Genomic DNA, 26,523 nt, shown 5'->3' with positions numbered 1-26,523 from the left:
CAGCCCCACTCACCTCACAGAGTGTTGGTTGTAGGGGAGGAAGGGAAAGGAGAATGTGAGCCGCTTTGAGACTCCTTCGGGTAGTGATAAAGCGGGATATCAAATCCAAACTCTTCTTCTTCTTCTTCTTTTCTCCAAACTAAAAGAATTCCCACCTTTCTCCATGTGGGAGGGGGCTCACTCCACCCCCTTGACCATTTCAGTGGCCCTTACCCAAACCTTTTCCAACTCTGCAATATCCTTTTGGAAGTGAGGCTACCAGAATTGAACACAGTTCTCAAAATGCGGTTGCACCATAAATTTGCATAACCGTATTATGCTATTGGCAGTTTTATTTTCAGTCCATTTCCTGACGATCCCTAGCATGGAATTTGGCTTTTTCACGTCCACCGCTTCCTGTAATAAGATCCTTCAGGTTGTCCGCTGGACTTTCCCTCTGTTTGCTCCCCCCTCCACACACCAGCCCTTTAAACAGAGCCAAAGCTTTTGCCTGAATTAATTGTAACCTTAAGCAAACTACCCAGCTTAATAGAGTCATAACCCAACTTTGCACCAGCAGACAATTAAATTAATTTAACCTATTAAATATGGCACTCTTATCACAGTTCCCAGAAGGCACAAGCATCATTTCAAATATTTGCCATTAAAAACCTCAAATTTAACTCACAGGTTTTGTGTGTTTTTTAACTAGCCAGCTCAGCATGGCAGAGGGAATTATTAGAGGGTGGGGCTGCCCTCTTGTGGCTGGCAGTGGGAATGCCAGTTTTGTATGATGATGTTCAGTCGTTCAGTCGTGTCCGACTCTTCGTGACCCCATGGACCACAGCACGCCAGGCACGCCTATCCTCCACTGCCTCCCGCAGTTTGGCCAAACTCAGGCTAGTCGCTTCGAGAACACTGTCCAAACATCTCATCCTCTGTCGTCCCCTTCTCCTTGTGCCCTCCATCTTTCCCAACATCAGGGTTTTGTATGATAAGCCTCTTCAACCTTAAGCTCTGGGAGGAAGACCCTTCATCGCCTACAGACAGCCACCCAATCTTAAACAGCTCCTCACCCACAATAATACAACAACAGGACTCAACATGGACACTGGTACCAGAGCCTGCAATAAACCCAGATGCCAACTTTGCTGCCACATAAACCCGGAGAACGCCATTACTGGTCCCAACAACATCAAACATACCATCTCAGGGCTATTTAATTGCTCGTCTTCCAACATTGTGTATGCAATCAAATGCCAACAGTGCCCTTCAGCTCTCTATATTGGACAAACAGGCCAAACCCTACGCCAAAGGATAAATGGACATAAATCTGATATCAGGAATCACAAGACAGAGAAACCAGTAGGAGAACACTTCAATCTCCCAGGACATTCTATACAAGATCTCAAAGTAGCTGTCTTATTAAAAAAAGAATTTCAGAAATAGACTGGAAAGAGAAGTTGCTGAATTGCAACTCATTACCATACTTAAAACCATGGAAAGACCTGGTCTGAATATTGGATTCTTATCTCATTATACATGACAAAGCTATCTTTAGCCATCTCACCCCTTGCTTTTTCCTGTAAGACCAATTGCAGTCATTAAGAGTCATCAACAGGTTTTCCACACCCATCAGCCAATCCCCCATTCCCACCACCCTTCTGAGTAACACTCCTGTTCACTCCCTCACTATATATAAGGGTCTGGTGACTTCTGTTTCAGTGTATCTGAAGAAGTGTGCATGCACATGAAAGCTTATACCAAGAACAAACTTAGTTGGTCTCTAAGGTGCTACTGGTAGGAATTTTTTTATGTTTTATTTTGTTTTTACTCTTCAACCTTTTTTTCTCCTATTGGTCAAGGAGTGAGATGTTCAAGGAGATGGTCCTTATGGTTGACCATCATACAAGTAAACCCAAGGCTACAGAGAAAAGCTGAAAAGTTATCTATGGGTCAGGGTGCCCATTTTTGAAATATATCCATCTCTTCAAAATAAAAGAAAAAGTCCAGGCTCAATCTTAGCCAGTCTTCGTAACCTGGTGCTCTCTAGGTGTCCCTGAGCCTGTAAAATTACTTGCCTGAATAAAGATCCTTCTTACTTACAAGTGAGAGCCTCTGCATTTTTGATTTTGGGCAGGAGCTAGGACTCAAGTTCCCACCATTCCTGCCCCCATGTGTCCCCCCCCCCATGTACCAGAGCCTGCCAATCCAAACTTGATCCTGATGTGCTTGTGTTGGGGCAGGTGGGAGTTGCAGCCCATCGCAAGGTAGACGAAGGCTGACCTAAGCTATCCAGGCAGTGACTTGTAAGGAGGGACCTAAAACAGTAAGAGCTGTTTGACAGTGGAATTTGCTTCCAAGGAGTGTGTGGTGGAGTCTCCTTTTTTTGGAGGTCTTTAAGCGGAGGCTTGACAGCCATCTGTCAGGAATGCTTTGATGGGGTTTCCTGCTTGGCAGGGGGTTGGACTGGATGGCCCTTGGGGTCTCTTCTAACCAAAATGGTCCAAGGCCTGGAAATGATGCCTTATGAGGAACGGCTTAGGGAGCTGGGTATGTTTAGCCTGGAGAAGAGAAGGTTAAAGGGTGACATGATAGCCATGTTCAAATATATCAAAGGATGTCATATAGAGGAGGGAGAAAGGTTGTTTTCTGCTGCTCCAGAGAAGCGGACACGGAGCAATGGATTCAAACTACAAGAAAGAAGATTCCACCTAAACATTAGGAAGAACTTCCTGACAGTGAGAGCTGTTTGGCAGTGGAATTTGCTGCCAAGGAGTGTGGTGGAGTCTCCTTCTTTGGAGGTCTTTAAGCGGAGGCTTGACAGCCATCTGTCAGGAAAGCTTTGATGGGGTTTCCTGCTTGGCAGGGGGTTGGACTGGATGGCCCTTGGGGTCTCTTCTAACCAAAATGGTCCAAGGCCTGGAAATGATGCCTTATGAGGAACGGCTTAGGGAGCTGGGTATGTTTAGCCTGGAGAAGAGAAGGTTAAAGGGTGACATGATAGCCATGTTCAAATATATCAAAGGATGTCATATAGAGGAGGGAGAAAGGTTGTTTTCTGCTGCTCCAGAGAAGCGGACACGGAGCAATGGATTCAAACTACAAGAAAGAAGATTCCACCTAAACATTAGGAAGAACTTCCTGACAGTGAGAGCTGTTTGGCAGTGGAATTTGCTGCCAAGGAGTGTGGTGGAGTCTCCTTCTTTGGAGGTCTTGAAGCGGAGTCTTGACAGCCATCTGTCAGGAATGCTTTGATGGTGTTTCCTGCTTGGCAGGGGGTTGGACTGGATGGCCCTTGGGGTCTCTTCCAACTCTAGGATTCTATGATTCTATGAAAACATCCTTGTATGCTTCTGAACACCGAGGGACTCACCTGAGCCCGCTGGTGCCCCTTCCACCTTTCTCACCTGAGCCAGATGCTAGAGGGAGGCGGTGACAAAGGAAGCTGGGAAGATGCTTTGTGCCTGACCATTTGGCCCTCTAGCTCATTACTCTGACTTGTAATGGATGGCTCTCCAGGGTTGTAGACAGAGGGAAAGAGGCTCCCCACCATCACACACTGTCTGATCTTTCTAACTGGAGATGCGGGGGACTGAATGTGGGACCTTCTGTATGCAAAGGAGGGGCTCTGCCACTGTGCTACATTCTCTAAGAAGGTAAAAAGAGCCTGCGGGATCAGGCCAGTGGCCCATCTAGTCACTGCATGGCATGGCATGGCATGGCAGGGGGTTGGACTAGATTACCCTTGGGTCCCTTCCAACTCTATGATTCTATCACTAAAAGAAGCAAGTTTTAGAAAAACTAAAGAGCTGCATCATTGGCACAGATCCTTGTGTTTGCTATCAAGTCAACAGGCACTCCAAGTGACCATCCATCTGTCCTCATTTCATCACTGCCAGATGTTTGCTTGTTTTTTCGCAATGACTCTAAAGAGACTCAAGGTCACTCCAAATGCAGTGGAAAGCAGAAACAGTTTATTAAAACAATGCAAGAAATGCAGTGCGTGTGTGCGTGTGCGTGTGTGCACACTCTCGGAAATGGCAGAGCGGAAGGGAACAAAGGAAATGCCACGATCTCATGAGTGACAGGATCCTGGTGGAATCTTCCTGCGCTTGAAACCCAGTCTGTGTTTCAAATGTATTGTACAGTTTGGAAGACGATGCTTTGGGGGAACTTGGTCTGCAACTAGCTGGCCTCTTCTCCGACTGCCCTTGTGCTCCACTGAGTATCTTCTTGTCTCCTTTTCGACTCACGCAGACAACACAAGCAGGTCCTGTGAAAAGGGTGAAAGCAAGAGTTTCAGTTCTCAAATCTGGGACCCCCCCCCCACCCACAGCTCTGGTCCAACGTCCTTGTTAGTGGATTGATAAGAACACAAAAGGAGCCCGGACTCTGGAGGAACAGGCCAAAGGCCGACGTAATCCAGGATATAGCAGTATTACAAGATATTGTGACCAAATTCTGCATGGCAGTTCCTGGCATCAAGGAACAAATTTTTGTCTCTGTTTGGATATAATTGGATGCCATTTTGAATCAAGATGGTGGGCTGAAACTTTCAAAACCCCAAATTTAACCAAATTTAAGAAACTGTAACTGAAATTTGCATTTACAGGTAGGTAGCCGTGTTGGTCTGCCATAGTAAAAAAATAAATAAAAAAAAAATCCTTCCAGTAGCACCTTAGAGACCAACTAAGTTTGTTCTTGGTATGAGCTTTCGTGTGCATGCACACTTCTTCAGATACACTGAAACAGAAGTCACCAGACCCTTATATATATTGAGAGAGTGGGGAGGGGTATTACTCAGAGGGGTGGTGGGAATGGGTGATCAGCTGATAGGTGTGGAAAACCTGTTGGCGATTGTTAACGACTGCAATTGGTCTTACAGGAAAAAGCAAGGGGTGAGATGGCTAAAGATAGCTTTGTCATGTATAATGAGATAAGAATCCAATGTCTTTGTTCAGACCAGGTCTCTCCGTGGTTTTGAGTTTGGTAATGAGTTGCAATTCAGCAACTTGTCTTTCCAGTCTATTTCTGAAATTCCTTTGTAGTAAGACAGCTACTTTGAGATCTTGTATAGAATGTCCTGGGAGACTGAAGTGTTCTCCTACTGGTTTCTCTGTCTTGTGATTCCTGATATCAGATTTATGTCCATTTATCCTTTGGCGTAGGGTTTGGCCTGCTTGTCCAAAAAGAGAGCTGAAGGGCACTGTTGGCATTTGATTGCATACACAATGTTGGAAGATGAGCAAAATCAGGACTATTTAATTGCTCATCTTTAGCCATCTCACCCCTTGCCTTTCCCTGTAAGACCAATTGCAGTCGTCAAGAGTCGTCAACAGGTTTTCCACACCTATCAGCTGATCACCCATTCCCACCACCCTTCTGAGTAATACTCCTCCCCACTCCCTCACTATATATATAAAGGTCTGGTGACTTCTGTTTCAGTGTATCTGAAGAAGTGTGCATGCACACGAAAGCTCATACCAAGAACAAACTTAGTTGGTCTCTAAGGTGCTACTGGAAAGAATTTTTTATTTTATTTTGTTTTTAAATTTGCATGATGGTTCCTGAGATCAAGGTGCAGGATTTTCTCTATGTCTTAATACAATTGGGTACCAGTTTGAAGCAACATAGCGGACTAAACCCTTCAGAACCACACTGAGTTTAACCACTGATTTCCAAACTGTACTTTTTGGTTTCTTAGAATTCTCAAACGAACTCCAGGCACTTTCTGCTAGGAAGTCAATTTAAAAGTCTTCAGGCGGCAAATGCTTCTTTGGGAATGAGCTTAAGCCTGTCGTGACAATTAAGCCGTGTGACAGAATGCCACCAGGAATGATCAGAGTTGGTGCACTTACTTCAATGACATCAATGTCAGCGTTGTCAAAGTCTATATTCAGCAGTTTGGGGAGAGGAACTCCGTTACCTAACACACCTGCAGCCAGAAAGGAGAAAAATATTAGTTTTCTAGTATGAAGGGGAAACTGTAGGCGATGAGGTTGTCTCATCTTATTTATTTTGTATTTGCTTCACAAATGCAATTTTACTGTTGATTTTCTGCTGTTCGCATCCATGGTATTTCCCCACAATGTTGGCAGTGTAGATATTTTTTGATAAATATTGTATTGTTCTAATATCTGCCACAGAATATCACCTGCAGAAAGAGGCAGGTTTGATTATTCCCTCGGGGGAAAGAAGAAACGAGGGATCCCAAAGGGAAGCGTAACAAGATTTGGGAAGACCTTTTTGGGTCAGCACCTTTCGGGATGGGACAGCCTTCTTTAGAGTGATCTAAAGCTTTCAAATTCTGCAGGTTGTAGGAATGGAGCTGCCTGCCCCTGGTGTCAGATGAGCAGCAAGATTTGTGCAAGCGGCTTCTACAGAATTTGAGAGTTTCAGATTTCTCCTGAAGAGGAAACCAGAGTCTCCAAAATGCACTGGGCTGTAGCAAATATGAGCTGGGCCTTCCAAGAACAAATTTCTCTATTTTCCATTCTTTCTGGTTCAAACCTGCCCCTATTTATAAAAAATAATAAGACTGTCAACATTTATTGGACCAGAATAGGGAGTGGAAGACCTTTGCACAATAATAATAATTTATTATTTATACCCCGCCCATCCGGCTGGGTTTCCCCAGCCACTCTGGGCGGCTTCCAACAGAACATTAAAATACAATAATCTATTAAACATTAAAAGCTTCCCTAAACAGGGCTGCCTTCAGATGTCTCCTAAAAGTCTGGTAGTTGTTTTCCTCTTTGACATCTGGTGGGAGGGCGTTCCACAGGGTGGGTGCCACTACCGAGAAGGCCCTCTGCCTGGTTCCCTGTAACTTGGCTTCTCGCAGCGAGGGAACCACCAGAAGGCCCTCAGCACTGGACCTCAGTGTCTGGGCAAATAATAATAATATATTTATTTATAATTTATAATTTATTATTTACGGATGAACATTGCTGTTTTCTATCAAAATACCATCCTGATTACTATTGCACTTGTGGCTAAGCTGGACCCTTTCACGTCCGACCTTCTTCTATGAAACTACCTACGTTTTTCCAACAAATCACCTCTCTGTTTATTTCATTTCACTGAGCTGTGTGTGGTGGCCTGGGACTCGGGCTCGGACTTGGAGCTGGAGGAGTCGCAGCCTGCGCCGGACCCTCTGCCTGGGACATCGGCTGAGCCGAGTCTAGGGCCTGAGTCTGCCTTGGTTCCAGGTGCAGGGGATACCTCGTTGCCATCAGCTGGCCCACTGCCGGCTGGGGCTGAGTCGACTCCTGGGTCCTGTAACCCACAGGCATCTCCCAAGCTGCAGAGACTCAGGGCTGATAGAAGGAGAGACCTGAGTACTCGCAGGAGGAGTGCTCGCCTCCAGGCGAGGCGAGGGAATGAGTCGCCAGGGGATCGGGACCATCCATTACCCAGTTCTAGATAAAAGGCAGCCAGACCCCGCCCCTTTGGCCACCTCATGAGAAGAGAAGACTCCCTGGAAAAGATGTTGGGAAAGATGGAGGGCACAAGGAGAAGGGGACGACAGAGGACGACATGGTTGGACAGTGTTCTCGAAGCTACTAACATGAGTTTGGCCAAACTGCGGGAGGCAGTGAAGGATAGGCGTGCCTGGCGTGCTCTGGTCCATGGGGTCACAAAGAGTCGGACACGACTGAACGACTGAACAACAACAACAACAACCCCGCCCCGGGTTGCGGGAGCAACATTGTTGGTTGCTAGTTTCTGCTTGAGACCTTTCTTGCTTTCCTGCCTGAGCTCCTGATCCGCCCTGGTTCCCTGCCTGCATACCTGTCCCTGACTTCGCCTGACTCCCTGCCCTGCACCCAGCTTCAGCTACTACGGACTGTCTCTATGCTGAACCTTTGACCACGGACCGGACTTGGACCTCGCCTCTCGGGTAACCCACGGGACCAGCACACCGTGGCTCTTCTCCATCCCTGCAGCAAAGCAATTTTTATCCAGGGATCCAATTTCATGGCTACCTGCGACATCCCTGCACTCCACTCCCATCTCATATCAGCTCTCTGAGCAAAAGATGTCTCCAAGGCTGCAGTCTGAACTGCACATGGGTTGGCACCCAATGAGTTCCGCTCTGAATTTTCATGCAGCGCGAAAGAAAGTTGTTGGGGTGTCAAATCAGGGTTTTTGTAGAACGTCCTTACCATTCATAGCGGGAAGGAAGGCAACATCAAAAATCTTGTTGACCAGCCCCTCCATGAGAGACACCTGCGTCAACAAAAGAAGCGATTTCAGTTCAGTTGATAAGTTTACTGTTCTCGTCAAAGATCATGACATACCTGTAGCAATAGTATCGATAAAATCAACCAATAGAAACAAATAAACAAAAAACAAAAAACCCCAAAAGCATATAATCTAGACATAGTAATCCACAAAAAATAATATATGAAAAAACAAAACACACGGAAAAAAGCAAAGAATTATGAATAACAATTAAAAATTGGCTTCCAATTGTCTGTATATCGCTTCCCTTAATAATAAAACAAAACTTGCTATACCTTAGACAATAATTGAAAAATATATAACTAAATAAATAGCTCACATTTTAATATAAGTCTCCCCACATATATCTCAATCTAAGCAAATCACCAAATCCGTTCTTATGCCTTTTTTTTCAGATAGTCTTCCACATATTTCCACTCAGCCTTAGATCTTTTTTTGGATATATTTCGAATTGCTGCCGTCATCTTAGCCAAATTCATGAATTCCACCAATTCAATCAACCATTCTTGAATTGTTGGAATTTTCTCCCCTTTCCAATTTTGGGCTATGAGTAACCTGGCTGCTGCGCACACATACAAAAGAATATTTTTCCTATCCTCCGGAATATTTTCAGGAGTTATACTTAATAAGAAGACCTCTGGTTTTCCCCCCCCAAACGTACACTTAAGCATCTTCTTTAATCTTTCATATATTTCACTCCAAAAACCAAAAATCTTTGAACATTTCCACCAGCAGTGAAAATAGCTGCCATTTCTCTCCCCCCCCCCTTTTTAAAAAAGAATTTAAGCCTCTGAGTAGGGACCATCTTGTTTTGATTGTACGTAAGCCACTCAGGGAGCCTTTTTTGGCTGAAGAGCTGGTACAAATGCTCTGAATAAAGAAATAGATATAATATATTCTTACATCAAATTTCCCAAGGGATGAGGAAGCCACCGAGAGATGGGACCTACAGAAGAAGAAGAAGAAGAAGAAGTAAGAGTAGTCATTGGGGATCCAGACAACCTTCGTTGGCTCCAGGGAGGGGTCATGTCACTGGAGATCTTCAAGTATTATTTTCATTAATAAAAACCATTTAGAAACAAAATTGGCTTCTAAGCAGTTTACAAGTCTATAAACCAATTCCACAAATGTTGAAATATAAACATTCCTAATTAAGACGTGTAACAAAACAATCACATTATAACACTTAAAATATAAGTGCCCATAAGTTAAGAAACGCCGCACTTACTTCTCAAGAGCAACGCTGATTTTCAGTTTGTTGTCCTCAACGGAAAACGAGGCCAGCAAAGTTGTGTCCTGTGGTGAAAAATTGGGAAATGGTTCGTTTCTTAACCAAGCCCTTCCTGATTCCACGCGAGAAGAACTTTTAAGAAGGAATGGGGGAAACTGACAATGCGCTTAAGAGAACATTGTAAACAACTAAAAACTTTGGCAGAATTTGAGTGTAATGTACCGAAAACTAAGGTAAAATTGGATTATTCAAGAAAAACAGAGAAAATAAGGGAAGCACTGGATAAGGATTGAAACCATGGAAGGGTGGAGGGGAGTCAAAGGATTCAGGGAATCCTAAATGATGATGGTGATGATGTTTATTGTTTGAATTTAAATTTGCAATGTAAAACGCAATAAAAAAGATAGCCTATTCCAGAGGGAGGGAAAGTGGGAAGGAGTGAGCCCGTCATTTCTCGATACTCACAATGTCCAGGGTGCAGAGAGATTGATGAGCGTCATTTGGTTTCGACGCCAGTATTTCAGCGCTGGCCGTGAGGTGGATCAGGCCCTTGTCTTTCTGCAGCTTCACTACTGGAACATCAGGGACCGACACCTTCAGAAGGAGGGAGCGCGGCTCTGGGAACATCTGGAACACCTGCAAGCCATGTTTGCTTTATTACTTGCTTGTTGCGTTTATAGCCTACCTATGTCTGGAGGGCACCGGGTTGGGGAAGCCTGCTGTAGATATCCCTTAAAATCTCTTGGGACTGAAGTGAAAGAATTTATGTAGGGCTAATGGGTGTGTTTGCTTTGTGGTTGTCTTTGAATTTATGATACCTGTACAGGTATTTTTGCAATGACATCTTAGTGGCAAACAGTCCTTTTGTTTCAGTTGCCCTTTCTGTCCTTGCAGTTATTAGTTCGGTTTTATGCAGGAACCAGGCAATGGAGAATCTTCTTCTTGTTGTTTTTAACTGGGTGCCAATGGAATTATTGCAGCGCGCTTTTCACAGCTTCCCCCCCCCCACCTGAGGCTTCTTGGATTCAAAAGTTCACCTGTGAAGGTAAAACTAAACTGAAGCACACCCAGATGCCCCGGGCAGAGCTCAGATCCAGGCAGCACAGCAACAACTGAGTGGACTCACCGAAGGAATCAAGGCCCCGAGAGTCGATGTCGTCAGAGGAGGAAGCTCAGGGAACTGGGGAGAAGGAAGGAAGGGGGAAAGAAAATGGGCTAAAGATAATGCAGATTCCCCGGCTCTTTGCTAGTTATCTTACTTCTTCATGCAGCGCATCGTTAAACTATGGAACTCCCTCCTGCAAGAGGCAGTGGTGGTGACTAAGGTAAAGGTAAAGGGGACCCCTGAACGTTAGGTCCAGTCACGGATGACTCTGGGGTTGCGGCGCTCATCTCGTTTTATTGGCCAAGGGAGACGGCGTACAGCTTCCGGGTCATGTGGCCAGCATGATTAAGCCACTTCTGGCAAACCAGAGCAGCGCACAGAAACGCTGTTTACCTTCCCGCCAGAGCATAGAATCATAGAATCAAAGAGTTGGAAGAGACCACCAGGGCCATCCAGTCCATCCCCCTGCCAAGCAGGAAACACCATCAAAGCATTCCTGACAGATGGCTGTCAAGCCTCCGCTTAAAGACCTCCAAAGAAGGAGACTCCGCCACACTCCTTGGCAGCAAATTCCACTGCTGAACAGCTCTTACTGTCAGGAAGTTCTTCCTAATGTTTCGGTGGAATCTTCTTTCTTGTAGTTTGAATCCATTGCTCCCTATCCGCTTCTCTGGAGCAGCAGAAAACAACCTTTCACCCTCCTCTATATGACATCCTTTTATATATTTGAACATGGCTATCATATCACCCCTTAACCTTCTCTTCTCCAGGCTAAACATACCCAGCTCCTTAAGCCATTCCTCATAAGGCATTGTTTCCAGGCCTTGGACCATTTTGGTTGCCCTCCTCTGGACACGTTCCAGCTTGTCAGTATCCTTCTTGAACTGTGGTGCCCAGAACAGGAGACAGTATTCCAGGTGAGGTCTGACCAGAGCGGAATACAGTGGTACTATTACCTCCCTTGATCTAGATGCTATATTGATGCAGCCCAGAATTGCATTGGCTTTTTTAGCTGCTGCATCACACTGTTGACTCATGTCAAGTTTATGGTCTACCAAGACTCCTAGATCCTGTTCACATGTACTGCTCTCAAGCCAGGTGTCACCCATCCTGTATTTGTGCCTTTCATTTTTTTTGCCCAAGTGTAGTACTTTACATTTCTCCCTGTTAAAATTCATCTTGTTTGCTCTGGCCCAGTTCTCTAATCTGTTAAGGTCATTTTGAAGTGTGACCCTGTCCTCTGTACCTATTTATCTACTTGCACTTTGACATGCTTTCGAACTACTAGGTGGGCAGGAGCAGGGACCGAGCAACGGGAGCTCACCCCGTCGCGGGGATTCGAACCGCCGACCTTCTGATGGGCAAGCCCTAGGCTCTGTGGTTTAACCCACAGTGCTACCCGCTGTTTTTAGCAGGCGCCAAAAAAGTACCGTGGTGACTAAGGTAGATGGTTTTAAAAGAGGATTGGACAAATTCACGAAGAAGGAGAGAGCTGGCTCTGCCTCCACAGTTGGAGGCAGCAATGCTTCTGAATCCCAGTTGCTGGAAAACCACAGGAGAGGAAAGGGATCTTGGGTTCGAGTCCTGCTTGTGGGCTCCCCATGGAGGCACCTACTTGGCCACTGTGAGAACAGGATGCTGGACTAGGTGGGCCACTGGCCTGATCCAGCAGCCAGCTCTTCTAATGTTTATTTATTCCTCAGCCACATGGGGCTCAATCTGAATACAGGCTTGCCAAGATTTACCCCCAGGCTCTGTAGCTATTTGCCAGGGAGATACCTCAATATCCTGCAAAGAGGAGAGTGCTTTTGAACTTACAAAGAGTGCAAGGGATGGACCAATCTGTCATTTTTTCTTTCTTTCCATTTCCCCCAGCTCAAGTTTAGTTCCCCACAGTTCTGCAGGAGTTTGCATTTAAAGGAATGGTTGCACAAAAATTCACCAGCGTTTAGTGTATATTTCCATTAATATATGTACATAGCTCTGCATGCAGTTTTGCTTCAGATACACATTTTTTTTTGCAAGCAATTTCATTTAATACGACAGATTTGAGTGTGATATGTTCACAAGCCTATACTTTTTCATGCACAGCTTGCCCTAATAGAATGCATCTATATTATAATTAGTAGTAGTAGTAGTGCACCCCACTTTTTTCTCAGAGGAGCTCAAGACATAATACATGGTTCTCCTCCACCTCCTGTAATCCCCACAACTACCCAGTGAGGGACATTAGGCTGAGAGGCAGTGACTGGCTCAAAGTTACACCGATTGGGCTTCACGGCCAAACGGGGATTCGAACTCTGGTCTCCCAGGTACTAGCGTGACACTCTAGCCAGTACACAAGACCGACTCTTGCTGCACTTTTTGGGTGCAGGAGTGCTTCCCAAAATTAGAGCAAAGGTGAATTTCAAAGGAATGGTGTGCTCCAGTTCCTATACTGTTTTGGGGAGTACTAAGAAGCTTCACATTAAAACGAGAAGCGGTTGATTTCTGCATTGCAGAGTGCCCTGCCTTTCAACTACATAACCAAAAGCAAAGATTTGGCACTTGGGGTGAGGCGGGCGAATTTGGAAAACAAGGGTCTAGTTTTCTGAATGCCACACCCCCCCCATGCCTTCTGCTTCCCACCCTGCCTGGGAGGTGCCAAGAGATGCCCCCGCAGAATCTGCCTCCCAACTCACCATCCCATCCGAGATGTCGATGTTCAGGGCATCTTGCTTCTGCAGGACAGCCACAACGGAGCTGAGGAAGTTGACCGAGAGTCCCAGCTGGGAGTTGGTTGTGTCGGCCATGGGGGGCATGGCGGGCATGGGCACCCTTGGCGGCAAGGGGGGAGCTTCGGGCTTGCCCAGCGGGTAGTTGAGGAGGGGTCCGGCCACCTGCCCAACCGCAGTCTAGAGGGAAGGAACAAGGATGTGAGGCAGCCAGTCCCATTTTGGGTGGAATCTTAGCTTTGAGGAGGTTTTCAAGGTCATCTAAGGAAGGTGGCAGGAAACACTAGTCCAGGGGTCAGCAAACTTTTTCAGCAAGGGGCCGGTCCACCGTCCCTCAGACCTTGTGGGGGGCCGGACTATATTTTGAAAAAAAAAATATATGAACAAATTCCTATGCCCCACAAATAACCCAGAGATGCATTTTAAATAAAAGCACACATTCTACTCATGTAAAAACACGCTGATTCCCGGAATGTCCGCGGGCCAGATTTAGAAGGCGACTGGGCCGCATCCGGCCCCCGGGCCTTAGTTTGGGGACCCCTGCACTAGCTGAATAATCCTGGCTGCTGAAATTTCCCAGCCTGGCCCAACTCTCCAGTCAACCCAGGCTTTTTGGCCAGAGCTGCTAAATTTCTGGGGGTGCCAGTGAAGTCTTACACTGTCATTGGCTACTAACCACAATGGCTCTGCTCTGCCCTCCAAAGCTGAAGGCACCAATGCTTCTGAACACCAGTTTCTGGAGACCACAGGAGAGGAGAAATTTGCTCTTGCCCTTGGGTCCTCCTTGTGGGTTTCCCATAACGGGCATCTGGTTGGCCGCTGTGAGAACAGGATGCTGGACTAGATGGGCCATTGGCCTGATCCACCAGGCTATTCTCATGTTCTTACTTAAGAGGGACACTATCCCGTTATCCTTTGCAAAAGGGCAAAAGATGCCATGCAGAGCCCTGGAATAAAGAGCTGCCCTCTTCTGCATCCCAGGCTGGGACATTCTCTGTCCTCAGGCGATGCAACCGGCTGAGGTGTCACAAATTTGTCCAGAGCCATCCTGGAAGGAGATCTGTGACTGGAAGTGCTAAGACTTCAGGCTCACCCAGTCAAGGCAAAGAACTGCTTGTTACACCCCTTTCCTAGGGCTCATCCTCACCGCACCTGAACATCCACGTTTTCTGCTTTCGTTTTGTCCTCTGCTGACCTCCACAGGTCCATACCTGACCGCTTTGTGCACAGATAACAAAAGTTTTGAAACCTGGAGTTAGGGCTTCCATGACTTCATCCTGGTTTTAAATTCCCTCCACCCTTCTGTCTGCTTGTGGAGCACCTGCCCCTCCTTTCTTCACCGGTGCCTGTACACACACACACACACACACACACCACATGCACCGTTTTGTTATTGCTCCTTCTCCCCCAAAAAGCATGTTGCAAAACAGGAATAGAGAAGATTTCCACCAGGAAATAAACAGACGGGTTTAAGGCATCGGGTTCCCAAACCTTGAGGAACTTCACACAGTGTGAACCCCATTGACCTCCTTCCTTCCCTCCCTTCCACCTTTGTGCTTAGATTTCCCTCTGTCCGTCCCCAGGGGAGAGACACAAAGCTCCCTCCCCCTCTCACACACAAACACATGGAAGCAAAAGAAGGAATGGCCTTCCCAACACTCCCCGCCTCCTTGTTTATTTGCCCATCTGGAAAACTTGTGCAAGATTGAAAGTTTGAAGTCTGCCTCATGGCACCCAATGCATCTACGTTCCCTGGTGTTCCCATCCATTGCTTGATGTTTTGCAAACAGTGATAAAGGAAAATAATAGGACAAAGGACTCATCCCTCTCCCATTATCACCCCCTCCAGTGAGTTCAACAGGAGCAGAGCAAGGAGAGCCAGATTCAAGGCCCACTCCCATGGCGGAAGTTGGCCAAAACCCACAGTCAAGCAAATCAGGTGACTTTGCGGAGCCAGGGAAGAGTCGGAGCCAATCCACGCAGGGGCCGCCGCACCATCAAGATCCACCTCAGCAAATTTGGACTTACATTCAAATCAATTTCCAGGAAATGTCCTGTCACGAGTGGAAGGCTGGAGACAGTGTACTGGACACTTCCCAATATACCCAGAGGGACCAGAGCTGGGAGGAAAGAGAAACGGAAGGAGAAAGAATTTAGGATTTCTCATGCTTTGGATTGTCAATAGCTCCACAGGCTCCCATAATCAGGGGGTTCTGACTTAGCATTAGGAAGAACCTTCTGATGGCAAGAGCTGTTTGACAGTGGAATAGACACCTCTGGAAGGTGGTGGGCTGTCAGGCAGCAGAGGAAACAGCCCCCATGCCAGGTTGCCAGGAACGGATAAGACAAGGAAAAGAGAGAGGCTTGGAACGCAACCTCTTGGAATAATGGCATTGTCCTGAGTGATTCTCCACCCCATTTTTCTCCCACTTCCTTATTCATCATCATGTCCTCTACGGGTGGTACTGAGGGCCCTTTGCTTCTGAGCATTTCCTCTCCTACTTTCAAGGCTCGCCGGGTTCTGGGAGCCGCGGTGGTGGTGGTCTGGAATGCTTTCTAAAGACGCTGTGTCCATCAGCTGTTGCCCTCCTGGTAGTTCCTCTTGTTCCTCCACCTCTCCCATTTCCCAGCTTTCCCCCTCATCTGCCTCTGAGCTGTGACCTCCCCCAAGCCCCTGCTGTAATTCTGAACTGTCTTCTTCTTCTCTGGAAGGGTCAGGCTGGGGGAGGCGGTCTCCACCGTTCCTCCTCTGCCCAGTCCCTGACATAGACTCTTGTTGGGCTTTTGGTTTTAACTGGAAAAGCCTCAAAACCAGTTTAGCACTTGGAGTGGTGTCCAGCTACGCTTCCGTCTGCGTTTCCCTGCTTCTCCAGTGCTTTTGCAGAGTTGTTCAAACTTCAAACTTCTTCTTGCGCAACGGTATGTGTGCCTTTCGTGCCGGCAATTAAACTCCCACAACGTCTGGCTTGTTTCAAGTCAAGCAGCTTTAATTACAGGCATGTAAATCACGGACATTCTTTCCGGGGCTCACGGAGGACACCTCTGCTCTGCTCCGCTCAAAAGCAAAAGTAGGACTGACAATAAACAGTGTGTCACAAATCACATAGACATCGTATACAGCAGATAGCCCAGATGTTGTGACACATCTTCCCTGTGGGAGGGGTGTACTGTTGAGCTTATTTAACCCTGAAAGCTCCAAACCTCACAACTCTCCTTCACTGGAGCTTTTTAAATAGAGGTTGGGTGGCCACCTGCCATGGATGCTTTAGCTGAGATTTCTGCATTGCAAGGTGTTAGAATGACCTTTGGGGGTCACTTGTTTAATTCTATGATGCTGTGATTCTATGGCCACAGGTTGTGGGAGCCATCAAAAGCAGCAGAGAGTTGGACACAGGCCAACCCAGCTCTTAGAAGAGACATCTGCTGGGAAGTTCTGCTGTGTCAGCCCCAGACCTGGGAACTGGGAACTCACCAGGATACCAACTCTTGCTTTCAAAATCACCTTACAAACATCCGTAAGAGAAGAACTGAGTGCTGCTGTGCACAGTTCCCCCAACTACCTAATCTGGGGTCCTTATTCATTTTTAATGCCCTAATTTATGGAGACACTGTTCCGCCGCCTCCCCACTCCCAACTACACTACAGCCAGGATGGTTCAATCCTGCACGGAGCTGCTTCTCCACCTGACTGGGCCAAAGCCCGAATCTCCACAAAAAAGGGGCTGCTTCAGTGCAGGATCTGGCTCAATCATTTGCGTAGCTCTAGAATCCAGAACGAGGAAATTCTCTCCCTCCCCCAAAAAACTCAAGGAATTCTGGGAACACCTCACTCAAAATAGATAACTCGGTTGCAATTTAGCCCTCAAATGTTATCATCAGCATCCTGTGAGCAGGGAAGGAAAATGTTGGAGAGCAGCATTGAATCTCTTTTGGGGATGGAAGGCAGACTCTCTAAGTGTCCCTACTTTACAGGGACATCCCTGATTTAGAGAAGCTGTCCCGGTTTCTGATCTGATCCCGGAATGTCCTGCTTTTCCTTAGGATGTCCCTGTTTTTATTGGAGAAATGTTAGAGGGTATGGAGTTATTCGACTTCTGAGCCATCTGAAGGCAAGCCTGCATAGGGAAGAGTTTGTTTTTAATGTTTAATTGTGTCTTTATATATGTTGGAAGCTGCCCAGAAGGGCTGAGGCAACCCAGTCAGATGTGTGGGGTATAAATAGTAAAAATATCATTATGGAATGGGACGTCCCTATTTTCATTGGAGAAATGTTGGAGGGTATGGGAAGGTGCAGTCAGATCATCCATATGAAAGAATGGGACGGCAGAAGGAACAACAAGAGACACTTACAGTTCACAAGTCCCAGCTGATCGTTGACTAGGCCCAGGGTGATGTCTAGGACTGGACACAGCTGAAAAATTCAATGCTCTAATGAGACGCTTGTGGCAAAATGTCAGGAATCAAATTGTAATATATGCAAAGCAATTGTGCTCGCAGTTATTTTTCTTCTTCTTCCTTTTAAGTTTTGTCAAAGACCATCTCTTTTTTATTATTTTTATTTATGCCTTTTCCAAAATTTAATATGTGCATCTTACGGTTCTCTTTATTCATCTCATTTCTCCAGACATCAAAGACTTATCTCACAAAATAAATAAAAAAATACTTCCAGTAGGACCTTAGAGACCAACTAAGTTTGTTATTGGTATGAGCTTTCGTGTGCATGCACACTTCTTCAGATACCTGCACACGAAAGCTCATGCCAAGAACAAACTTAGTTGGTCTCTAAGGTGCTACTGGAAAGAATTATTTTATTTTGTTTTGACTATGGCAGACCAACACGGCTACCTTCCTGTAACTTATCTCACAAGGGCAGAGTTTGGTCTCCAAGCTAGGAACTACATTGAATTCCTACAAGTATATTTCTTTCCTAATTCATTTCCTGAGCCAGATCCCATTGCACATTGGATTATAGGTGCCCTGGCTGATCACTTACCAGTTCTGGAAGCAGCTTGTTAAGGACACGTGCCAATAAATTATCCACGATAGGGAGTAGGCTGGGGGGGGGGGGAGAAAAAAAGAAAAAATTACCCCCCAAAAAACCACCCAAGAAGAAGTAATTAATTAAGTATTGTCTGTAGTCTTAAAAACAAGCAAGATGTGAATGAAAACCAATGAATTTGCTTGACTGATTCTCAATCCTGAACACAGATGGACATGAAAACTGCAAGAGTGTTACCGAAATTCTCAAATACCCTAAGCATGGGTGAGGGAACTTTCTCCTCTGCAAACCAGCCTGAGTTTGAAGCCAGTCTGCAAAGGGGGGGGGGCACTTCATCTGCCGCTGTGTCAAAGTGACCCACCCAGGGTACACCAGGGGACAGCAGGATCTGGCCCACCAACCTCATCCCTGGAATAAATAAGGGAGTCGCTCCACCCCCAACCCCATAAGACGTCAGGTTGGCCAGATGGATGCAACTCACCCTCTAAGGAGTCTGATTTTAATGCCTCCAAGAAGGGTGTCACAGTGGTCGATCACCAGCTTGGGGTAGCCCGTGCCATCCATGGTCAGGCGGACAATGGCCGTGAGGTTCACCTCCACTGCGATGTCAAGGAATCCAAGGAGACTGCATTGGAACGAAAAGAGAGACTCTGCTGAAGCTTCTTTGTATGATGCTTTTAATAGCCTTCCCCATCCTGGGGTCTTCCAAAGGGTTTGGATGACAGCTCCCATCATCCCCATCATCATACAGCCATGCTGACTGATGCAGCTGTGGTCCAAAACATCTGGAGGGCACTAGGTTGGGGAAGGCTGTTTTTAAGTTGTTGGGAGGAGGTTGTACTTCCCACATCTGTAAGATGGATGAGCCAGTTGAAGCATTTTCATTGGAGGCGGGTATGCTTGGGATGCCACCACTAAGTGAAGGCAAGGAACAGCGAGCCGGTCAAAGGCCTTTTCTGTTGCATTCCCCTCGTAGTGAAACTCTCTGCCTCTGGAGATCCATCAGTCACCACTAATACTGTGGACATATTGTGGCTATTGAGGACATTTTTCACTCAGCCTTTGAGGTTATTGCCAATTAGGCTGAGGAAAACTGGGTTTGCAGAACCGTCTATATGGAATTGTTCCAACTTGCTGTTTCAAGGTTGAAGATGATTTTTATGTTACATTCTGTTATGTGTTTGACAATTTGATTTGTGAATTGCTCCGGGGTTTTCTAAATTAACCTACTATATACCGCGGAAAGCTGTTTGTTGTGCATTCGGACACTTCGTAAGATATCATAACCGAATTTATCATGGTGGTTCCTGAGATCAAGGGGCAGGTTTTCTTCTATGCTGGGATACAAATGAGTGCCAGCTTGAATCAAGATGGCAGATCAAACCTTTTCAAAATTGCACTGATTTTAACCACTGAGGTTTGTTTGTTTGTTTTTTCCTTATAATTCCCAAGCAACACTAGGTACAAGTCTCCTAGTAAATACCTAAAGTTCACTGTTTTCTGCATTGCAGCTAACAGAAGAACATAAGAGCCCAACTGCTGGATCAGGCCATAAGTATAACTAGAGCAGAATCCTGTCTCCCTCACTGGCCAACAGCAGATGCATTCAGGAAGCCCTGAAAGTACCCACGGTTGCTCCCCCAAAACTGCTCTATTCAGGGTAATTCTTCCTCCTACCTCCTGAAAGCGAGTCCAGAATGAAGACCAGCACCACTCAAGAGCTGGAGGCTGCAGGAGTGCAAGCAGCCCAGTGTAAACCTCTGGCCAGCCTAAAGAGCGGCTGGTGTGGTGCATCTCCTCCTTCCTGCGCCATATGGTTAAGAAACTAGGGAGCCTTTGGGCAAACAAAATCCTCTGCAGTAATGTTTAGAAGAACACCCTCAGCCAGGAAGCTGCCAGCAAACATGTGTATTGAGTTGCAGGGGTCAAGTTGCTCTGCTTACCTCTTACCGTTGAGCGCGACCCTGGTATATAAATCCAAGTGGACCCCAATTCCAGGCAAGAGTCTCAGGTTGATCCTGGGAAGGGTCAGCTCCACAATTCGTAGCCTGCAAGGAAGAAGCAGGCAGGTCATCCATTAGCATCCTGTTTCCCCAGGTGCCTCCGGGAAGCTCACAGGTTGGGCTTGGAGGCAGCAGCCAACTCCTGCTAGTGGTACCCAGAAACTGGCATTGAGGGTCATGCTGCTCTCCTCTCATGCTGGAGGCAGTATGCCGTCACCATGGCTAGGAGTCGTTGATAGCCAGACAGCTTAGACTAGGTGCTCCTCCAAGACTCTCAGTAATTTGAAAGTGGTCCGTGGGAAGAAAGGTTTGGGAGCTACTGGTGTAGACAATATTTTACTAGACGATAAGAACGGAGGAAGAGCTGCCTGCCGGATCAGGCCCAAGGGGTCCCACCTAGGCCAGCATCCTGCTCTCACAGTGGCCAATCAGATGCTTCTTATGGGAAACCCACAAGCAGGATCCAGGCACAGGAGCCCTCCCTCATCCTGCAATTTCCAGCAACTGGTATTCAGAAGCATTGCTGCTTCCAACTGTGGCTACTAGCCTTTGAGTGCTCTCTCCACCATGAATTTCACCAGTCCTTGAGTAGCGCCATCCAAGTTGGTGGCACATATCCTTTTTGAGCTGAGGTGACCAGAACTGTACCCAATATTCCAAATGTGGCCACACCACATTTGTTGCCACTACCTTGGTTGATATAGTGTGACTTTCCTGTGACTTTAGCAGGCACCTTTTGAAGCCTAGGCGACTCACATACTGTATTATTATTATTATTATTATTATTATTATTATTATTATTATTATTCGTTAGTTGCTTTACCTTGCCCAAGGCAATGCAAAGCTACTTACAAACAAACCCGCCACATAGGCTGGATCTACACTCACCTTTTAAACGTTATGAGAACGGTATTAGGAATATCGTTCTAAAACGTTAAAACAAGAAACATTCTCTTTTGCTTTCTCCCCGCTGTCTCCCTGGTTTCTGGTTGCTCTGCAGGGCCCTCTGGTGTCACATTTTAATAACGTTGAAGAGCAGAACGTCATGTGGCTATATGGTTATCGGAACAATTCCTTAACTCTTTCTTAGCGTTAAAAACAATGAGTGTAGATCGGGCCATAGATACACTAAAACCGTACCTACCTACCCACTTCTAAAAGGCCACAGATAGTTAAGGGGCAAAGGCCTGGTTACAGAGGAAAGGTTTCATCTGGCAACATGTGGCTCTGCCTGGGAAGAGCACTCCACAAACAGGGAGCCATTGCAGAAAAGGCCCTGTTCCCGTGTGGCCACCCCTTACAAGCCGCCGATTAATTGTTGCGAGGATTACGACTCTCCTGCTTACCCTGTGAGTCCCTGGACGGTGCTGAGTAATCCTCCTTCTCCCAGGATGCCAAGCACGCCTCCTCCTCCAAGAAGCCCTCCGTTGCCCAGGAGGCCCCCGTTGCCCAGCAGCCCGCCACCGCCACCCAGAATCCCTGCAGTGCCAAGCAGACCTCCGCCACCCAGCAGGCCTCCTGGAGCGAGCAGCCCACTAGCACCCGGACCACTGCCAGCGCCGCCATTGCCCCCAGGACCCAGAGGAGCAGCATAGGCAGCTTCCATCCCCACAGAAGGGTCACCGCCACCACCGCCGCCAAGCAAGCCCCCGGTGACCCCACCCAGGAGACCGCCACCTCCTCCGCCACCAAGCAAGCCCCCGGTGACGCCTCCCAGGAGACCGCCGCCACCTCCTCCTCCCCCGAGTAAGCCCCCGGTGACACCTCCCAGGAGACCCCCTCCGCCACCGCCACCAAGGACGCCTCCCAGCAAGCCACCGTCCCCGCCTCCTCCTCCTCCTCCTCCGACCGGCAAATCTCTCATGGCTCCTTGCAGGGCGTTGCTTTGCGCCATTGAGCTGGAGACGGCTGTGGAAGCAAAGCAGGGGAAAAAAAATCAGGGCAGGCAGGACGGTGGAACCGGAGGGTCTCCCCTTGCTGTGTCTCGGGGGAAACTCTTCCACGAACGGCACAGGATGGCTGGCTGGGTTGCAAAGGGCAGAGCTCGGTGGGCTAGATTAGGGCAGGCATCCCCAAACACGGCCCTCCAGCTGTTTTGGGACTACAATTCCCATCATCCCTGACTACTGGTCCTGTTAGCTAAGGATGATGGGAGTTGTAGTCCCAAAACAGCTGGAGGGCCCAGTTTGGGGATGCCTAGATTAGAGGCTTTCATAAACTCAGCTGCAGGGCCCCCTGCCTTACAAAAAGCATTATTCAAAATAGTGGTTTGCATGACCCGCTAAGGAAGAGAGAAGCACATTATAATTCAGCAGAGATGGGGTGGGCTTTGCTTCCCTTGACTCGGGGTGGGGGGTGGGGTGGGAGAGCTTCTGTATATGCAGTATTGGAGCCCATGCTTGAAAACTAGCAACTTCTTTTTTTTTTAATAAGAATTTATTGTCATTTTCATAACAAAACATAACCCACACCCACACCCACATATATAAATCAAATACAAACACAAATACAATTCTTCTTATTTCCTCACTTAAGAAAATCTTCTAGTTCCAAATCTTAACAATTGACTTCCCCCACCCTCTCTCCTTCAGTTTTATATCCATTATTCTACTTTAATAACATCCTTTCTCGAAAAATTTTATTCACTTAATACAATTCGAACCTTAAACCACAATCTTAATAACAATTCTTTGGGTCTTAACAAATTGCTCTTATATTAAATCTAAATTATTCTTCTTCCCTTAAACTGTTGCTAATATCAAAAAGTTTCAGCATATCCCTTTTCTTATTAAAAATTAAAATAAAGCTTACAGTCTTAACCTTCCAATTTCAGATTACCATAACAAAGCATTTATATTTTATACTTAGTAAAGTTCACCCTATCCCCCCTCTGTCTAGTGTCCTTCTCCGTCTTTCACCGGAACCGCTCCTCGGATTGTCCTTTTTTCTTATACGTCCACAGGGCCAGACCAGCCAGACACCGTCCCCAACCATCTTTGCATCGAGCATCAGGATACACTGTTCATCTCTCGGCTTCTCCCATTCAATGCTGCATTCTTCTATTTGTAAATATCTTAATTTCTTGACCATCGCTCCCGAGCTCACACCTCGGGGGCTGGATATAACATTCCTTGCCGTTCTCGAGCTGCCACCACCGAGAAACGCTCCTTTTTCCAGGGATCGCCATGCCAACTCACTCAATTTCTCAAACAACTCCTTCAACTCTTTGCCCAGACATTCTTCCATAGTGTCGAGTATCTGGAAGGTCTCCTCTGTGGGAAATATATTTTCCTTCAAACCCCCACTCAAAACCTTCAATTTCCGATTAATCAATTCCAGTTCCAGTAAAATAATCCTTTCTTCATCAGTTAGTTCAGAGTCCAAAACAATTTCAAAAACATAGCCCAGCATGGTGAGGATGGGCATAGGTATCAAATTTCAGTTTCTATTTCAATATAACAGTACTCAGTACTTTTCCACTTCGGTTCAGAGTTTTCGCGGCCATTTTCTCTGAAACCGGGACGCAAAGACTAAAACTTTCAAAAGGAATATTTTCCATCCTCTTCCTCCCCCAAGGGAGATCTATAAAGTCTCACTCCTCAAAAAGTCTTAACAATGTATCCATTCAATAGCAACAGCATCACTATCTGTTATTTTTCTCAGTTCCGAAGGGAGACAGGCGGTCTGCCTTTGTCTGCAGCCTCCAGGGTCGTTAAGTCGTTAAGTCTTTGAACTCAGCAGTTAATCCAATTAAGTACTTACGACCCTCAGCTTCTTTTCCTTTCATCTCTCTCAGGTAGAACGTCTCGCTCACCACGGCCGGTTCTCGCCGCTTTTCCGCCCGGTTGGGGCATTTCCCCTAATGGCCCAGCTCCGCATTCCCTTCACCCCCACTCCCCCTTTACAGGGGGAGCGAGGGAAGGGCGCGTAGCTTAGCGGGCCCGCTGGGGAGCCCGAGGCACGGGACGCTCTTCCCGTGCCTCACCGGAGCCCCGCGTAGCGGTGGCAGGGCTCCAACCCCCGGGCTGGATGGGTCGCCTCACTGCCGAGGCAACCCACGACCGCCGTGATGGCGACCTCGCCGGAAGTCGAAAACTAGCAACTTCTATCCCAACTCGACCACTGAGATCATGGGCAGGAGCATCCCATAGTGAGGCTTGTTTGACAACAATGAGAAACCGAGCCTTTAGCATCATCGGCCCAGTTCTGCGGAACTCTCTGCCACTAGAGATCCGGCAGGTGCCTTCTGTGCCACCTTTTAAATGGCTGGTGACAACTTTTCTGTTCCTCCAGGCCCAGGCAGGCAATTAAGAGTGGATTGCTGGTTTTTGTTTTATTAACTCTGCTGTTTTTAACTTTTTGTGCTTTTATTGTCCTCTTTTTACTGTTAAAAACCTATTCTATACGTTTATGCAATATAGCAGCATATAAATATTTTTACAAACAAACAAAAACACATAACACCTCTGTCTTGTCTGCATTCAGTTTTTGGCCCGCATTCAGCCAACGCTGCCCCTAGGCCTTTGCTCCTTCGGCTCACTCTTGTCTGAACCCTTCGAGGTTCGTTGTTTTGTGGGCTCCTGAATGCCCTGAATCTGCCACGTGTCTCACAGTCTGAGCTTCATGTCCACCTGGATGTCGGCCCAGGTGGCGCTCCTTAGAGTGACCACAAAACTCACCCAAAGTGAAATCTTACGCCAAATACTGGAAATTCTGGCTCAGGTAATGCAACCGAGGAATTTTGGAAATGTTAGCAAGATCAACACTTTTCTTAGGGTATTTGCACATCAAGAATTTCTTAGGGTAGGAGGTAAACTGGTGGACCTTGGTCTGTGAGGTCCATTCCAACCCTAGCATCCCATCCTAGACTTACCGTTATGCAATACGCCCTTATTGACTCGGATGACAGCATCGGTTGGAAGGAGCTGGCTCTCTGATCTCATCAGCAGGCAACTGAAGATGGCAGCACACCAGACGGGTAACATCTTGGCTGAAGCCGCCACACCTGCTGAGATAATTTTATTCTTATCGATAACTTTATTGTTTCACCTTTCTTGCAACCGACTTTGAGGGTTGTTGTTGTTTACAAGCAAGCGGTGTATAATTTATTATTATTATTATTTTTACAAAAACTAATTAAAAGGTAAATTGGTTAAACTCTGCAGACCAGATCTGAGTTACCTGAGTGCCCCCTTCTGAAACTAACGGTTAAAGGAGAGAAATCAGCCCTGCTTCCGCGAATTCTCGATCACGGTGTGTTTTTGGTGCTGCCCATCGCCTCTGTGCTCTCGCCTTCTCCTGGCTCTGGAAATGCAGAGGTGGCAAAGGCCATTTATATTAGTGGCGAGTGGCGGGGCGGGCATGGAACCAGTGCCAGGGACATGGAGATAATGGGCTCAGTATGCCATATTCCAGTAAAAATAATTATTTGCCAATCTGGAACGGGAGTTAAGCAAGAGGGATAAAGTGCCTGGATCACTCCAGGTTCCAGAAAGTCTTTTTTTGTGTTTGGCAGGAGGGATGAAGGAGGAACGTTTCTCAGCCCACAGGGATTTTCGTTTCTGAAATCTCTTTCTGCTTCGAACAGGGCAGGCAAATAGTTATCGCCTTTCAGGGCTTATCTAGATAGATCTCATTGTGGACAGTGACACATTTGGGTAATTTAAGACTTTGGACTTAATGGTCTTGTTCCTCCCTTTTTAAGGTCAGGAGTTTTATTTCACTTACTTTGGAATATGGTAAGTCAACTATTCTGCTGTCTTTGGAGGCCTCCTACTCATTCCCCAGGTGGGGACCTGGACTTCTGTGCCCAATTTATGCCCTGATGGCACTGCTGATCATGGAGATTAGGAAGACAGTTCCGGTGCTCCAAGTGTCATAGAATCATTGAATGGTAGAGTTGGAATGGTAGAGTTTTCCCAGTAGTAATGTACGGAAATGAGAGCTGGACCATAAAGAAGGCTGATCGCTGAAGAATTGATGCTTTTGAATTATGGTGCTGGAGGAGACTCTTGAGAGTCCCATGGACTGCAAGAAGATCAAACCTATCCACTCTCAAAGAAATCAGCCCTGAGTGCTCACTAGAAGGACAGATCCTGAAGTTGAGGCTCCAGTACTTTGGCCACCTCATTAGAAGAGAAGACTCCCTAGAAAAGACCCTGATGTTGGGAAAGATGGAGGGCACAAGGAGAAGGGAACGACAGAGGATGAGATGGCTGGACAGTGTTCTCGAAGCTACTAACA

The 26,523-nt window shown here is 46.8% G+C and overlaps 1 protein-coding gene across 1 annotated transcript; it reads right to left on the bottom strand.

Moving 5' to 3' along the window:
- Positions 1 to 4,171: 4,171 nt before the first annotated feature.
- LOC117049268 (BPI fold-containing family B member 4-like) lies at positions 4,172 to 25,265 on the bottom strand. The gene is made up of 15 exons (XM_033154006.1): positions 25,154 to 25,265; positions 21,627 to 22,188; positions 20,221 to 20,325; positions 18,759 to 18,902; positions 18,272 to 18,332; positions 17,629 to 17,689; positions 15,308 to 15,399; positions 13,247 to 13,459; positions 10,587 to 10,640; positions 9,926 to 10,096; positions 9,458 to 9,525; positions 9,133 to 9,175; positions 8,151 to 8,214; positions 5,841 to 5,917; positions 4,172 to 4,255 (listed from the first exon to the last, which is right to left on the bottom strand). Exons 1-15 carry the CDS (start codon positions 25,263 to 25,265, stop codon positions 4,232 to 4,234), a joined length of 1,851 nt encoding a protein of 616 aa, XP_033009897.1. The 3' UTR covers positions 4,172 to 4,231.
- Between the last annotated feature and the right edge of the window lie 1,258 nt (positions 25,266 to 26,523).

This window comes from Lacerta agilis, chromosome 6 (assembly GCF_009819535.1).
Source record: "Lacerta agilis isolate rLacAgi1 chromosome 6, rLacAgi1.pri, whole genome shotgun sequence".
NCBI classification, from domain to species: Eukaryota; Metazoa; Chordata; class Lepidosauria; order Squamata; family Lacertidae; genus Lacerta; species Lacerta agilis.
This window is presented reverse-complemented; position numbering and strand designations above follow the sequence as displayed.